General features: G+C 62.9%; 5 protein-coding genes across 5 annotated transcripts; 2 read left to right on the plus strand and 3 right to left on the minus strand.

Annotated features, from left to right (window-relative positions):
- Positions 1-147: 147 nt before the first annotated feature.
- On the plus strand, positions 148-2236 carry SSU1 (Ssu1p; the record flags this gene model as incomplete). Its single annotated transcript, XM_076649132.1, has 10 exons — positions 148-336; positions 432-458; positions 570-780; positions 868-969; positions 1039-1137; positions 1204-1573; positions 1639-1734; positions 1800-1816; positions 1894-1960; positions 2029-2236. 10 exons carry the CDS (start codon positions 148-150, stop codon positions 2234-2236), a joined length of 1386 nt encoding a protein of 461 aa, XP_076505356.1.
- A 180-nt stretch (positions 2237-2416) lies between these two features.
- On the plus strand, positions 2417-8288 carry GDB1 (bifunctional 4-alpha-glucanotransferase/amylo-alpha-1,6-glucosidase; the record flags this gene model as incomplete). Its single annotated transcript, XM_076649133.1, has 17 exons — positions 2417-2635; positions 2756-2901; positions 2967-3009; positions 3068-3620; positions 3674-4286; positions 4350-4807; positions 4911-4973; positions 5025-5416; positions 5475-5574; positions 5635-6000; positions 6059-6546; positions 6607-6744; positions 6802-7182; positions 7244-7397; positions 7456-7800; positions 7862-7951; positions 8020-8288. 17 exons carry the CDS (start codon positions 2417-2419, stop codon positions 8286-8288), a joined length of 4818 nt encoding a protein of 1605 aa, XP_076505357.1.
- Positions 8289-8446: 158 nt separating this feature from the next.
- Positions 8447-11754, minus strand: JCM10292_003585 (uncharacterized protein; the record flags this gene model as incomplete). Its single annotated transcript, XM_076649134.1, has 13 exons — positions 8447-8822; positions 8881-9028; positions 9085-9167; positions 9234-9457; positions 9513-9554; positions 9616-9696; positions 9752-9777; positions 9835-10136; positions 10193-10228; positions 10301-10924; positions 10983-11009; positions 11070-11151; positions 11223-11754. The coding sequence occupies 13 exons, from the start codon at positions 11752-11754 to the stop codon at positions 8447-8449; spliced, it is 2583 nt and encodes an 860-aa protein (XP_076505358.1).
- Positions 11755-12134: 380 nt separating this feature from the next.
- Positions 12135-12647, minus strand: JCM10292_003586 (uncharacterized protein; the record flags this gene model as incomplete). Its single annotated transcript, XM_076649135.1, has 1 exon — positions 12135-12647. One exon carries the CDS (start codon positions 12645-12647, stop codon positions 12135-12137), a length of 513 nt encoding a protein of 170 aa, XP_076505359.1.
- A 775-nt stretch (positions 12648-13422) lies between these two features.
- JCM10292_003587 (uncharacterized protein) lies at positions 13423-14394 on the minus strand (the record flags this gene model as incomplete). Its single annotated transcript, XM_076649136.1, has 5 exons — positions 13423-13605; positions 13661-13765; positions 13826-14006; positions 14069-14194; positions 14255-14394. The coding sequence occupies 5 exons, from the start codon at positions 14392-14394 to the stop codon at positions 13423-13425; spliced, it is 735 nt and encodes a 244-aa protein (XP_076505360.1).
- Positions 14395-14718: the final 324 nt, after the last annotated feature.

Genomic DNA, 14718 nt, shown 5'->3' on the forward strand with positions numbered 1-14718 from the left:
TGCACAGCTGCAACCCGCGTTTGCTCGCCGGTGCGCGCTCGATCGCAGCGCCGCACCAAAGTCTGGGGAAGCCGTGAAAGCCTCCGTCCGCTTTCGCGTGCTCACGGGAACCGCCGCTCCTCTCGTGCAGCGTGCACTCTGTCCAGCATGGTCCACCGAGAACCAGACCCAGCCTCGCCCACACTGCCGCCAACCTCCGCTCGCGACATGCACGGCGAGCAGACCCTCGTCCCGCCCGCTTCCACTTCCTCGTCCGCCGACGACGACGACAAGAATGCCTTCCATCCGCTCTTTGACCCAAAGGCTCGCGGGATCCGCCTCCGCGCCCTCCGCTTCGTGCGTCGTCGCCCTCCTTCTCTCGTCCCGCTCATGTCGCAATCCGCCGCTGACTCTTGCTCTCGCGTCGATATCCGCTGCGTGGCTCCGTGTAGACGGCGAGCTGGTTCTCCGTCACCATGGTGCGCCGAAGCCTTCATGAATGGGCGTGCCGTGATCCGCAGAGAGGGTCACGCGGTCGTGCTTTCGTTCCGCGTATCACCACTAGGCGCTGACGCTATCTCGCTTTGCAGGGCACGGGCATCGTCAACACGCTCCTCTTCATGCTCCCTTGGCAGTCGGCCCATCCGGCCTTCCGAGCAATCGGCGCCGGCTTCCTCATCTTCGACATGATCCTCTTTGCCGCCTTCACCGGCCTCACCGTCGCGCGCTACGTCCTGTACCCGCGCATCTTCCTCGCCATGATCCGACATGAGACGCACTCGCTCTTCCTCGGGACCATCCGTGCGTCTGCGATCGCTTGATCCAACACGCGCGAGAGTGCGGACTGAACAGATGTTCCTGCCTTCGCTTGCATGTCCCACGGTATAGCCATGGGCTTTGTCACCATCGTATCGGGAATTGCTTCTACGGGCGAGGCGTATGGACTCAAGACGCTCGACACGGCGCTCGTGCTGTACTGGATTTCAGTCGGTACGTCAAAGACCCCTCGTCTTTCGTCCGTTCGCAGACAGCATAGACTCTAACCCCGAATGTCGACAGCCATGTCTATCTTGACCGCTTTTGGCGTCCCCTTCGTCATGTTCACGCAGCACAAGCACGCGCCTGAAACGATGACGGCTGCATGGCTGCTGCCCATCGGTCGGCACCTTCCGCTGTTGTCAAATCCGTGAATACAGCAAAGCTGAAACGTGCCTACCTCCGCAGTGCCCATGATCACCGAAGCTGCTGTCGGCTCGACACTGTGCAAGTTCCTCCTCGCCGAGAACCGCACGACCTACTGCCTCCTCCTCTTTATCGCGTCGTACCTCTGCGCGGGCATCGGCATGCTCCTCGCCGCGGCCATCATCGTCCTGTACCTCCAGCGCCTGATCCTGCACCACCTCCCGCCGCGCGAGGTCGTCGTCTCGTCGTGGCTCCCCGTCGGCCCGATCGGCCAGGGCGGGTTCGCACTCATCGAGCTGGGCCACGTCGCCGTCATGCTCTTCCCGCGCATAGACGGGAACAAGGAGATGCTGCAGATGCTCGGACCGGCCATGCTCGGCAGCGCGGTGCTCCTCGGACTGCTTCTCTGGGGGTGCGCGCACCTTCCGCTTCTGCACAGTGCTCGAAAGCCCAACTCATGCTGTTGTTGTCTCACAGCCTCGGTATCTGGTTCGCGTTCCTCGCCATCGTGTCAATCGCTTCTCAATTCCGCCAGTCGAAGCCGGGAACGAGCACCGCAATCTTCAACATGGGGTGCGTCGAGCTTCCGTCTGTCTTCTCTGCTCGATTGCTACTGATGAAATTCCTGCTCACCACAGCTGGTGGGCCTTCACCTGTGAGTGCTGCTTGTCCCGCCCGACGAGTTCAGCAAGTCTCGCTCACTCTTCCCCCTCCCTTTCCTCGTTCCCACAGTCCCCCTTGGCTCCCTCACACTCCTCACCTTCTCGCTCGCCACCGTCTTCGACTCGATGTTCTTCAAGTGCGGGCAGTTCTCGCTCCGAGTCGCCGTCCCCTCCCGCTGACCTTTGACCCCTCTCGCTCTCGCAGGGTCTGCGCCACCATCTTCACCTTCTCCGTCTTTTCCCTGTGGTGTGTCGTCTTTGTCCCGACCGCCATCGGCTTCTTCCGCGGCACCCTCTTCCCCGCGCCGTGCCTCCAGACGCTCCCGCAAGAGTACGTCGAGAAGCTCGCGCCCGCAGCGGGTGGGCGCGCGTTGCGCAAGGAGGAGGCGAGGGCGGATCACGACGCGCGATGAATGGGTTGTACACTGCTCTGCGCTGCACTGTATATTACAATTGTTGTTTTGCGCGAGTTCGCACGAGAAAGGCGAGACACGCGTTCCGCTCGGCGAGTGATCGACGCGATCGCGGTGACGGCGGGTCTCCTCGTCAGTTCGCTCTTCCCCTCTTCCTCGCCCCCAAGCTTGTGCAGCGAGATGCCCGCGCTCAAGCAAGCGCTCGCGTCTGCCGCGCACGCCCTCACGGGCTCTTCCCCCGCCTCGTCGACGCCGTCCGACTCGCTCGCCTCGGCGCTCAAGCAGGACTCGTCGTCGTCGAGCAAGAACGGCGCGCGCCCCTCGCCCGAGGAGAGCCGCACCGTCGTCGTGTACGCCGTCACGCTCGACAACGAGGGCAACCCGCAGCAGGGCAAGACGGTGCGCGCTGTCCCCGTTGCGGTCCGGCGGCTGGCTATCCTCCAGACCGACCCCGCCCTCGGCCCCAGACTCTCTCGCTCGCGTTCCGCTCTCTGACCTCGACGGCTCTGGTGCACACAGCTGCTCCGCCTCCCGCCGCCCCAGACGCCCTATGTCCTGCGCATCACGATCGACGCAGGAACGGCCGCGAGCCGCAACGGCGTCTTGCACACCAACTTCCCGCTCGAGGGCGGCGCGTTCGAGCGCAGCAAGTTCGCAAAGGTCTCGTACGTGACTGGAGCCGTCGAATTAGCGAAAGAAGGGGGGCTGATCCTGCAGAGAGGTGATACAGGCTCCCGCAGGACTTCAGCAAGCCGTTCGAGATTGACCTTCCTGTGCGCACATACCGCCGCACGAAAGGGAGTCAGGATTGCTGAGTCTGGGGCCTTGCAGATTACCTCGGCTGGCGCCTTCTCCTACTTCGTCGAGTACGATGCGGCGTCCGGCGAGCGGACCCGCTCCGAGCCCGGCTACTTCGTTGTCGACCCGCTTCTCTCGCTTCCTTCGCGCACGCCCATTCTCGACCCGACGACGCATGCCGTGCTTCCTGTCGGCAAGGGCGGTGTCGTCCAACGTGACGACCTCGTCAACCTCCCGCTCGACGGCCTCGTCATCCAGACCGTCATCGCCAAGTGGATGGGCACGCTCGCCGAGTGGGCGCCGCACCTCGACCTGATGCGCGACCGCGGTTACAACATGATCCACTACACGCCGCTGCAGCAGCGCGGCGCGAGCAACTCGCCCTACTCGATCTACGACCAGAACGAGTTTAGCGACGACCTGTTCGACGCCGCGACGGTCAAGAAGGGCGCAAAGGCCAAGAACGAGCTGGTCAAGGACATGCTTGCAAAGATCAAGCGCGAGTGGGGCATGCTTGGCATGATCGACGTCGTCCTCAACCACACAGCGCACAACTCGAAGTGGCTCGAGGAGCATCCCGAAGCGGGTACGTGGCTCGCTCGTGTGTGGTTGGAACGAATCTGACATGCCCGTATGCAGGCTACTCGGTCCACTCGTCGCCGCATCTCACGGGCGCTGTCGAGCTCGACTCGGCGCTTCTCGACCTGTCCGCCAACCTCTCGGCTCTCAAGCTCCCCACGACAATCTCCTCGCCCGCCGACCTCGACGCCATCATGTCCCACATTGAGCACCAGACGCTGCCGGCGCTCAAGCTCTACGAGTACTACGCGATCGATGTCGCCGGACAAAAGGACCGCTTCCGCTCGGCCTGGTCCGCTTCGAACGCCAAGACGGCACCGCCGCAGGGCCGGGGCACCGACCTCACTCCTCTCTCGATCGAGGAGCGCGCACTCAAGTTTGCCGAGACGTGCCTCCCTTCGTCGTGGAACCAGCTCGGAGCGCGCTGGCACTCCCAGGTCGACCTGCCGCAGGCCGTCGCTTTCATCGCCGAGCACCTCGGGCTCGAGGCGGGCAAGAGCGAGACGGCCGAGCAGGCGACCGAAGAGCTCGGCAAGCTCCTCGACGTGCTCAACGTCGACCGGTACCGCGAGTTCGACGAGGACACGAAGGCCATCCTCGAGAACACGCGCAACCGCGTGCGGTACACTCGCCTCGACGAGCATGGGCCGAAGAAGGGCGAGATCAACGCTGCGTGAGCTGTCCCCCGTCTTCCGCTTGGTCAGCGCGCATGACTGACCTTCCGAACTGGCCACAGATCGCCGCTTGTCGAGTCTCTCTTCACTCGCCTCCCGAAGAACTCGACCACCTCAAAGCACGAATCGACGCTCCTTGCTCTCGCCAACAACGGCTGGATCTGGGACGCCGACCCGCTCCTCGACTTTGCCTCGCCCAAGTCGCGCACCTACATCCGCCGTGACCTCATCGTCTGGGGCGACTGCGTCAAGCTGCGCTATGGCGCCGGTCCCGCCGACAACCCCTGGCTGTGGGAGCACATGGGCCGCTACGTCGAGTCGCTCGCGGCCATGTTCGACGGTTTCCGGCTCGACAACAGCCACTCGACGCCGATTCACGTCGGCGAGTACCTCATGGACAAGGCGCGCAAGGTCAACCCGAACCTCTACGTCTGCGCCGAGCTGTTCACCGGCAGGCAGGAGCTCGACCTTCTCTGGGTCTGCCGCCTCGGCATCAATAGCCTGATCCGCGAAGCGTACAGTGAGTTGCCACTCATCTGTTTCGCATCCTGAAAGCTCTTGCCATATTAGATGCGTTGACTCAGCTCGAGGCACGGCTGACCCCGCTCGGCTCCTCACCACAGACGCCAACAGCCCGAAGGAGGAGAGTGGCCTGCTCTACGGGTTTGGCCTGGGCAAGCCCATCGGTGCGTGCATCTCGCTCTCGATACGGCACGGTACTGACGTATTCTGCTCAGGTTCGATGGACACCGACTGCCTCGCCGAGCGCACGACCGTCTCGTTCCGCGGCGCCTCGCGCGAAGCTAAGCTGATCCCGCACCCCGGCTCAACGCCTCACGCCTTCCTCATGGACATCACGCACGACAACGAGTCGCCACTCTCGAAGCGCACCGCTGAAGACGCGCTGCCGACTGGCTCGCTCGTCACGTTCGCTCGCGCCGCGATCGGCAGCAACCGCGGGTTCGACGACCTGTACCCGAAGCTCCTCGACGTTGTGGGCGAGACGCGCAAGTACGAAATCGTCAAGGCTAGCGACGGGATCGGCGAGGTCAAGCGCTTGTTGAATCACCTGCACACGGAGCTTGTCCTCGACGAGGGTGTCGAGGGGCATTTCTCGCAGGAGGGCGAGGTGCGTTCCCCTCCCCGTCTCGTTCCTACAGCTCGTCTCTCACACGTCCACGTCGCAGTATGTCACGGCACACCGCGTCAACCCGGTCACTCACAAGGGCTACCTCCTCGTCGCTCGTACCGCTTTCTCCGCCGGTGGCGACAAGCACAAGGGCGAGGGTACGAGCTTCTCGCCGTCCTGGGATGTAGCGTGAGTCTGATGAAGCACTTCACCTACAGCACCCACCATGCGCCTTGACGGCACTCGTGTCCGCTTCATCGCGGGCGCCAGCGTCGAGATCAAATCTACCGCATCCCGCGATACCGACACGACGCTCCGCGGTCTCGATGCCACAGTCTCGTCCATCTCGGCCGTTCAGCCCACTCTCGAGAAGGACGAGTCGACGGGCCAGACCTTCTCAAACATCGTTGTCCCGGACGAGTTCCCGCGCGGCAGCATCCTCGTTTTCACGACCTGGATGGACGACCTGCCAACGGACCTCGACGACGTCTGCGCTCGCGGCGCTAAGGAGGCGGTCAAGGGGCTCAACACCGTCGACCTGAACGTGCTGCTCTATCGCGCTGACGGCGAAGAGCGAGACGCCAGTAAGTCTTCGTCGCTTTCGTTTTTAGCGAACACGACCTCATCACCGACTTCCTACAGCTGGCGGTGACGGTGTCTACAACCTTCCCGACTCGGGCCCGCTTGTTTACTGCGGTCTTCAGGGCTGGATGCCTCACCTCAAGCACATCATGGAGCACAACGACCTCGGCCACCCGCTGTGCGCCAACCTTCGCAACGGTACCTGGACTATGGACTACGTCGTTTCGCGGCTCGAGAAGCAGACCGACACCTTCCCCGCCCTCGCCGCTCCCGCCGCCTGGTTCCGCGAGCGCTTCGACCTGATCCGCGCGCACGTCCCGCCTTTCCTTCGCCCCAAGTACTTTGCCTTCGTCATCAACGTCGCGTTCAAGGCTGCTCGTGACCGCGCTATCGACCTGTGCTCGCCCCTCGTTCGCAACGGAACGGCCTTTGTCCATCAGCTCGCCCTCACGAGCGTGCAGATGTACGGCCAGGTCCGCAGCGCGAGCCTCGACGCCAAGAAGCCCGTGCCGAGTCTCGCAGCTGGCCTCCCGCACTTCACGGCAGGCGTGCGTCCCCGTCATTGGTCGTCTCGTTTGCACTTTGCTGACTCTTCTGGCGCTCTCCAGTGGGCACGCACCTGGGGCCGCGACGTCTTCATCTGCCTCCGCGGTCTCTTCCTCGTCACGGGCCAGTTCGAGGCCGCAAAGGAGCACATCCTCGCCTTCTGCAGCGTCCTCAAGCATGGCTTGATTCCGAACCTCCTCGTGCGTCCCTTTCGGCCATCGCCTCCTCTCATCCTGCTGACGGACTCCTTTCCGTAGGACTCGGGCCGCACGCCGCGTTACAACTCGCGCGACTCGCCCTGGTTCATGCTGCAGAACATCCAGGACTACGTCTCGACGGCGCCGAACGGTCTGGAGCTCCTCAACGAGGGAGTCAAGCGTCGCTTCCCGCTCGACGACACCTGGGTTCCGTATGACGACCCTCGCGCGTACGCCACGACGAGCACCGTTGCCGATGTCATCCAGGAAATTCTCCAGCGCCACGCGAGTGGCATCCACTTCCGCGAGTACAACGCCGGGCCGAACCTCGACATGCAGATGAGCGACCTGGGCTTCAACATCGACATTGACGTCGACTGGAAGACCGGCATCATCTACGGTGGCAACGAGTTCAACTGCGGGACATGGCAGGACAAGATGGTGCGTGCGCATTCTGCAGCTTCGGTCAATCAGCAGGGACTGACTCTGCCGTGTGTCCCAGGGCGAGTCGGCCAAGGCTGGCAACAAGGGTCTTCCCGGCACGCCCCGTGACGGTGCTCCGGTCGAGATCACCGGTCTGCTCAAGTCCGCGTTGCGTTGGGTCGACCAGCTCTCGCAGCAGGGCAAATTCCCGCACAAGGGTGTCAAAGCTACCGGTGCGCATCTTTCGTCTTCTTTTTGAATTCGAATGGGCACTGAGACTGCTTCGTGCAGTGAACGGTCAGGAGCGGCTCGTGACCTACAAGGAGTGGAACGACCTCATCCAGCAGTCGTTCGAGCGCTTGTACTACGTCCCGGCCGACCCGGCGCACGATGCCAACTACGACATCGACCCGTCGCTCGTTCAGCGTCGCGGCATCTACAAGGATGTGCACGGCACGCCTGCGCCCCGCTCGCGCGCCGATTACCAGCTCCGTGGCAACTTTCCCATCGCCATGTCGGTCGCACCTGAGCTCTTCACGCCTAAGTTCGCACTCGACGCTCTCGCCATCGCCGAGGCGAACATCATCGGTCCGCTCGGTGTCAAGACGCTCGACGCGGCCGATCCTGACTACCGCGGTGCGTCGCGCTCGCGGAAAGCTCGGTCGCCTACAATGCTGACCTTTCGAGTGCTCGTCAGGCTTCTACGACAACTCCAACGACTCGGGGGACAAACACGTAGCTAAGGGATGGAACTACCACCAAGGTCCCGAGTGGGTGTGGCCAATGGGTGCGTGCATCTCTCTCAATCGCGCCCACTACTTGGATTGCGAGTTGACTCGCTCCTGCATCTTCCAGGCTACTTCCTCCGCGCTCACCTCATCTTCGACACGGTCGCCGGCGCCGGTCGCGACGACATCACCTCGACCTTCCACCACATCTACGAGATCCTCTCGCGCCACCGGGCGCACATCGCGCAGGACCCGTGGGCCGGCCTTCCCGAGCTCACGAACGAGAATGGCGCGTACTGCCACGACAGCTGCCGCACGCAGGCCTGGTCAACTGGGTGCCTGCTCGACGTGCTCGACGACATGGCGCGCCTTGCGCAGCAAAAGGGCAAAAAGTAGACGAGCGTTCCCTCCTTTTTTGCTGTGTAGACACTTTGCCTCCCTCATCGCATGTACAGCAAAGACCCTGTAGATACTTCTGCTCGCGCATTGGGCCAGAAAACGAAAGTTCGAATTGCGAGGGTTCGACGACAACAACAACAAGAAAGAGGCGCGGATTAGCAATCGTGTGCAGCCCAGATACTATACAGGTTCATTGCCGAGTCGTCTCGCGCGTGCTGTAGTGACACAGGTGCTGGACCTGCCGGTCTAGGTGGCGACCGCGGCGGCGACGTCGGCCGGTGATGCACCTTAGCCGTGCTGCTCACGGTGGGCGAGTTGAAGCGGTGCGCCCGCGGGTCGGGCGTTGTCATACGCATCGCAGCGCCCGTGACGTCCTCGGAGGCGTAGCGAAGCCGGGCGCCGAATTTGGCGCTAGGCGGTGAGAGTGGACTCGGCGCGTGCGATGAGGATGCGGCGCGCTTATTGCTTGGTTGAGGCGACAGGAAAGAGCGTGGTTCGACCGGCTGTGGGCTGTCGGCATCGTAGCGGAAGCTGTGGGTGAAGTCGCGTCAGCGGCATTGAACGGAATGACGAGTGCAGAGGATCGAACCTCATGCGACTCTCGGCGTAGTCGAGCTCTTCGTCTGTCGCCTCGCTGTTGTCGCGCGATCCCTGCGCTCGCCTGCGCTCGTTCAGGTCGTACAGCGCTGCATCCGCCATCTCGCGCGGCTCCCATCGCTCGACGCGGACAAAGCGGTCTGTACCATAGAATGTTGAGCGCGCTGGCGTTCGGCAGCAAGACAGGAAGACGCACAGGTGTTGCGGATCTTGCCAGCTTTGCGCGTCTTGCCCGGCTTGCCCTTCTTCTCCTTGCCACGTGAGAAACTCCCGGGTATGCTGCGACATGCTTGCCTGGTCAGCCTCTGGTTGCCGAGACGAGGGGACAAGGCTGAATGGACGCACTCGGTCTCGCCCGTCTTCTGCGCTCGGATGATCACGTCGGTGAAGCGAATCAAGTACTCCTGGCCCTTGCCGCTCGAGCGAGTTGAAGACTTGAGCGTGGAGGAGCCCGCTGCACCCGATAGGCGGCGACTCAGCTTGTTGCGCACTGTTGGTGGGGTGCTGGCGGATGGCGGTGCAAGAGATTCGTCGATCAGGATGCGAGCGGTTCGAGGTGCCATGAGAGCCTGTGGAAGCGGACGTCAACATTGGTCCGTGGAGGACCAAGCGAGAGCGGCTCGCCTTGTCGTTGATGCCGTCTATCCGTGCGAGCACATCGCGCGTCTGGGGGCAGGAGCGGGTCAGCCTTGACGGCAACTCGACTCAAGAAAGGAATGAGACGCACTCGCTCCCGCTCTTCCTCCTCGATCTTCTCGTCCTCGATCGACCGCACGAGCGCATCCACCTCGAGCGCCATGGCGCGCGTCTGCACGACAGCGCCAAATCAGCATACTGGGCGGAAGCGAGAGCAAAGCACGCACCTTCTCCCACTCGTGAGTCGTCGGGTCTACGGAAACCAGCGTCAAGTCACGGATGCGACGACTTTAAGCGAATGTGGACGCACCCGTATGGTAGAGCAACGCTTGCATCAGCAGCGGCAGTTTGCCCAAGCGCATCAGCGGCTTGCTCAAGCAGATGCCGAGGCTACTCTCGCCCGCTTCGGCCGCCTGCTCCTCGAGCCGCATCAACACGCGCGTGAGGCGCTTCTGCCACTTCTCGGCGGACCCCGCGCCGAGTGCCGGCGCGGCCGAGTGCGCGGAGGGGAGACAGGTGTCGAGGATAGAGAGGGCTTCTTCGAGGGAGACGATGTAGGTTGTGTAGGTCGAGAGAAACCAGGGTTGGTCGCTCCAGATGGCGGCGAGACCGCTGGTTGACTCGCTGTGTCAGCAAGCGCCCGCCTAGCTCGCGCGAACATGACGTACCGAACAAGCGGGAATGCCCTCGCCCACTGTTCCTTCCTGCCGGCATTCCAAGAAGCGATATTAGCACACATGAGGCCGGAATCAACGCATAGAGCCCCTCCGACGCACAGCCTCGCACTGAGCTCCTCGTGGCCCCTCAACATCTCGATGGTCGCCTCGAGCACTTTCTTGAGCGCCTCGGGCAGCGGCGGCGGTTGCAGCACCTCCTGCGGCGCATGAGTCGGCGCGCGATGCAGCTTTGCGGCGCTCGACGCTGGACGCAGCGGGTGTCTCGTCTTGAACGCCGAGGCGATCCGCGTGCCGAGCGAGGTCGACGAGACCGCCGCCAGGCCCGACTGCGGGTCGAGCGTCGTGCTGCTCAGGTTTCGACGCGCGCCCGTCGGGAGGTTCGGGAGCGACGAGCGGCCGAGCGGGCCGCTCGTGCTGCTCGTCGAGGCGGATGGGCGGAGCGTGTCGTCCGGGATTTCGGGGACGTCGGCAATGCGCACTGCTGCCGCGCTGCGCGAGAGGTCTTCGTGTGAGGGCCCGGGGCTGCTGTACAGGTCGGGAGAGCGCGCGAAGCGCGAGGCGATGGGGAGGTCGGCGGAGGAGGATGAGGCGGGGGAGAGCGTCTGCGCTGGCTCGGGCGAGAAGCCGAAGCGCGTTGCGGGAGAGTGAGAAGGGGTCTTGATGAGCGGGTGGAGGAGCGGATTCGAGTAAAGCTCGACGAGCGAACGAAGCTCGGCGACGTAGCTGCGCGCAAGGGGATGTGAGCGTTTGGTACAAGCGCAAAGATGGTAGGGCTGCGCACCGCTCCTCACTGGCTACGACCTCCCATCTGTATTTTGAGACCGCTGTCAGTGCGGGATGAAAGGCGTGAACGCCGAGCGAAACGCACAGGATCTCCTGACGGGTCCGCTCTCGCGGTGACAGGTTGACGACGAGCTCGTGGTGTGCCATCTCGGACCACGTGGTTGGAGCTGCAAAGCAGTTCAAGGAGTGGCTGATCAGCGGATGGAAACCACTTTCGATACGAGCAGCGCAGACGCACCGTAGATCTGCGTCGGGTCGCGCTCGCCGAAATCGATGGCGTGGGGCGCATACGAGTCGTTGCGCGCGCTTCCTGAGGTGAAGAAGGACGGCGAGAACGAGGCGGGCGAGACTGCGCGCTCCTTGCCCTTTCTCTGGGCTGTAGCCGCCGTTCCCTCCGAGACGCTGCGGTCATTGCGCGCCGTGCCGTTGCGCTCCCTCAGCACCGACCCCAGTCCTGCGCCCTGTGCACTCGCGTACTTGTCCGGTCGCGCGGCGGTCCTCGACGCTGCTTGCGAGTCGTCGCTCGCCGCGCTCGCACCTCGTGTTGACGCAACAAGAGGCGTCGTGCGGCCGTCGAGTCGCGTGTGCGGGCTCAGTCGCGCGTGGTCGAGCTCTGTTGGCAGGCCTAGACCTAGACCGTGGACGGCGGGCGCGTGTCCCGCCGACGAGTGCGCAGTCGGGTCGTCGCGTCGGGCGGGAGGAGGAGAAGGCGGGGCCGGCGAAGGCGACGAGGACGGCGCTGGCTTGGGCGAGCGCCAGAACTTGAACATTGTGCACGCGCGTAACCCTCTGCGGGGCTCGCTGCAGCTCTGCGAGAGGAGCGAAGCGGACGAGCTGCGGCGAGACAACCGAGTTCGGATGTCGGACAACTCTCGCACACCGCGCCCACTCGCGTCCGCAGAACAAGCAGGGCAAGGGTCAACTGCATCCGTTGCGTTCGTGCAGGGCTCCCTACGCCGACGATCACCCTCGGCAGCATCGCAGCTCGTTTGCGAAGGTCCTTCCGCGTCCTGTCAGGAATCCTCGTCTGCACGTTACGATGCCTCACAGCCGCGTCTACTCAAAGGCGCATCTTTCTAGACTGGCACAGACATCGAAGGTACAACAACACGGATGAAGAGCCACATGTGAGAGGAAGGCTACGAGGGTTTCACACCCGCTGATCCGGCGCGACGTTGTCCTCATCTTCCTGCTGCGCGTACCACCTTGCGCACGTCTCGCCATCGCAGACCTGCTCCTGCTCGACCGTCACCATGATCGCCGCGCCTGTCGAGGACTTGGGTCGCCGCCCTAAGCCTGTCGTGTACCAGCTGCGTTCGGCTGGCCCCGCTGGGCTCTGGGTGCTACCGCGCCGGCTCATAGGGATGTCGACATCCTGCGGATGCAGCGCAGATGTCGGCGCCAACGTCCGTGGTGGCCCGGCAGCTTCGCTTGCGCCGCTGAGCTGCGCCTCAGCCTCGCGCATCTTACGCTTGGCGCTGCCCGGGTGGAAAAGGTCGCGGGCGAAGCTTGCGCAAGTTGTACCGGGTGATACGCCCGCTGGGTTTGCCGCAGTAGGGTTGTCAGTGGTTGAGAGGGGGCGCTGGTCGATGACGAGGGCGTTGTAGTGCAGACCCAAGAAGCCGGCGAAAACGATGACGCTGAAAAGCCACTGTGGAGTCATGGCGGTGCCCTCGACGCTGCAGTCAGGCAGGCGGTGAGGACGGGCCTTCGTTGGACTGGCTTAGAAAGTTGGCCTACTACGCGAAATCGCCGTTCACAAGCTTGTCGTTGACAGCGCACCAGACAGTCCAAATTCCGAGACCGAGGAGGCACGTGGAGATGAAGGTGATAATGCTTGTATTCTGCGAATCTTTGTCAGAAATGGATGCATAATAAGGCATCGAGAGACGCACGATTTGAAGATCTCGTGTCGCTTTTTGCAGAGCCAGTACCTTCTTTGCTTGCAAGTGAGAAGCGGTCGTGCGGCCAACGGCGTCTGTCTGAGTGGCGAGTCGCTTGACCTCGGAGAAGGTCAAAAGCGACCTCTGACGGTCGCCCGATCCCGCGAACTTGCTCAGCGCACTGCGCCTGTCGCGCCTGGCTATAAACTCGCCTGGTGCCAGTGACGTCTTGTACAACTCCGTCGAATCTTCTGCTTCGCGGTCGGCATCGAACACGGCACTTGTAGACGGGACAAGCGGAATCTGGACGGCAACAGATCGAGGCATCTCCTCCTGGTGGCTGGGTAGATCTGCAATGTGCATGTCGGTTTGGACAAGAAGTTCGACGCTGTCGTCGATTTGGGCGCGCAATTTTCGCGCTAGCGCGAGTCCGCCAAGGTTGACGGCACTAATTAAGGCGGGCGAGATGGCGACGACCGAGAACTGGACCACAAGCAGACTGCAGGGAAGCAGCGAATGAGCTCCACGCAGGCCACAACGCGGCAAAGTGGTGACCTACATGCGAGTGTTGTAAGCTGCTCGGGCAAACGCTTCCGCAGGTGCCTGGATCGGCAGAAAATCCTCGGGAATTGGCACACGCCCAGCCAGACGCTCATTCAGGGCTTGCAGTGCGCCAAGCAGGTCTTCGTAGCGCTGAATGATTTTGTCGGCGAGTACCGTGGTGGCGACAGCGAAGCCCTGCGGAACATGCGGATCAGCGAGGCGTACTCTGCGTTGAAGGGTCAATACGCACCAGATTCAGCACGAGGAGAAACAGACCGCCACCGACAAAGAGTGCATTGGCAAGACGAGCTGACGGTAAATAGAACGCATCCGACTCGGTCGCGAGGAGGAAGGACTGGCGAGAGCACACAGTTCAGCTCAAGTCCTCAGAATTGCTGCAGATGTGTCAGCGCACCTGCAAGCCACTCCACGAGATGGTCCAGCCGCAGACGAATAGCGCGGGGCCATCGAACGAGCGAAAGCCGTTCATGACATTCTGCGGTCTTTGGAGAACGTAGACCCGCCAGAATAAGCCAGTGTACAAGAGCTCGTAGACCCCGTACGCAACGGCCGAGAGTGCCCAGACCGGTAGACAGCTGTGACGAAGGCCGTCAGCATTCTCAACGGAGAACAGTCAGATGCACAGCAAGCGTCTCACTTCATGACGACATACGATCCGCCTGGCCGTTCCACAACCCTCACGAGCCAAAGGCTCTTCCATCGAGGTCGCTCCTTGCTGCGCAGAGCGTGTAGGAGAAGGTAACTGAGGGCGAGGAGTATCAGGCTGTCGGCGTTGTTGCGGTCAGAAATAGATCGGCGGTGGGGAAGGACAGACGGTACGTACGCGCCGGTGAGGGCCCAGAGAATGCCGAGACGGACGGTGAAGCCCTGGCTTGGACGCGGATAGAGGGACCGCTGAAGTGTCGCAATGAGATTGCCTACTGACCCCTCATCGAGCATGGGCGGCACCAGCGACGCCGCCATCGATGTGAGGTGGCCGCGAGCGACCTCGGATTGCGCAGGTGGAGCAGGTTCGGCAGTCAGCAAGCAAGCAAGGTGCCTCAGCTACGCGGCGGCAAGGGCGGGTAAGCGAAGCGAGCGATGACCAGGAGGCAGAGGCGCAGCCGGGCAATCGGGCGCTCGCACAGAGTGTCAACTAGGTAATATGCACGGATTGCGCGCGCGCATGATTCCAGGAGCGAGAGAGCAAGCCTAGGCTGTGGCGCGGAAGGCTGGAAAGGGAAAGCGCGCGACGGCGACCGCGGTGCAGCGTGCAGCGCGACTTCGCGGGCTGATCGGACCTCGACG

The sequence above is a fragment of the Rhodotorula paludigena genome, assembly GCF_050403205.1.
Source record: "Rhodotorula paludigena JCM10292 DNA, Rt_paludigena_JCM10292v1_ctg21, whole genome shotgun sequence".
NCBI classification, from domain to species: Eukaryota; Fungi; Basidiomycota; class Microbotryomycetes; order Sporidiobolales; family Sporidiobolaceae; genus Rhodotorula; species Rhodotorula paludigena.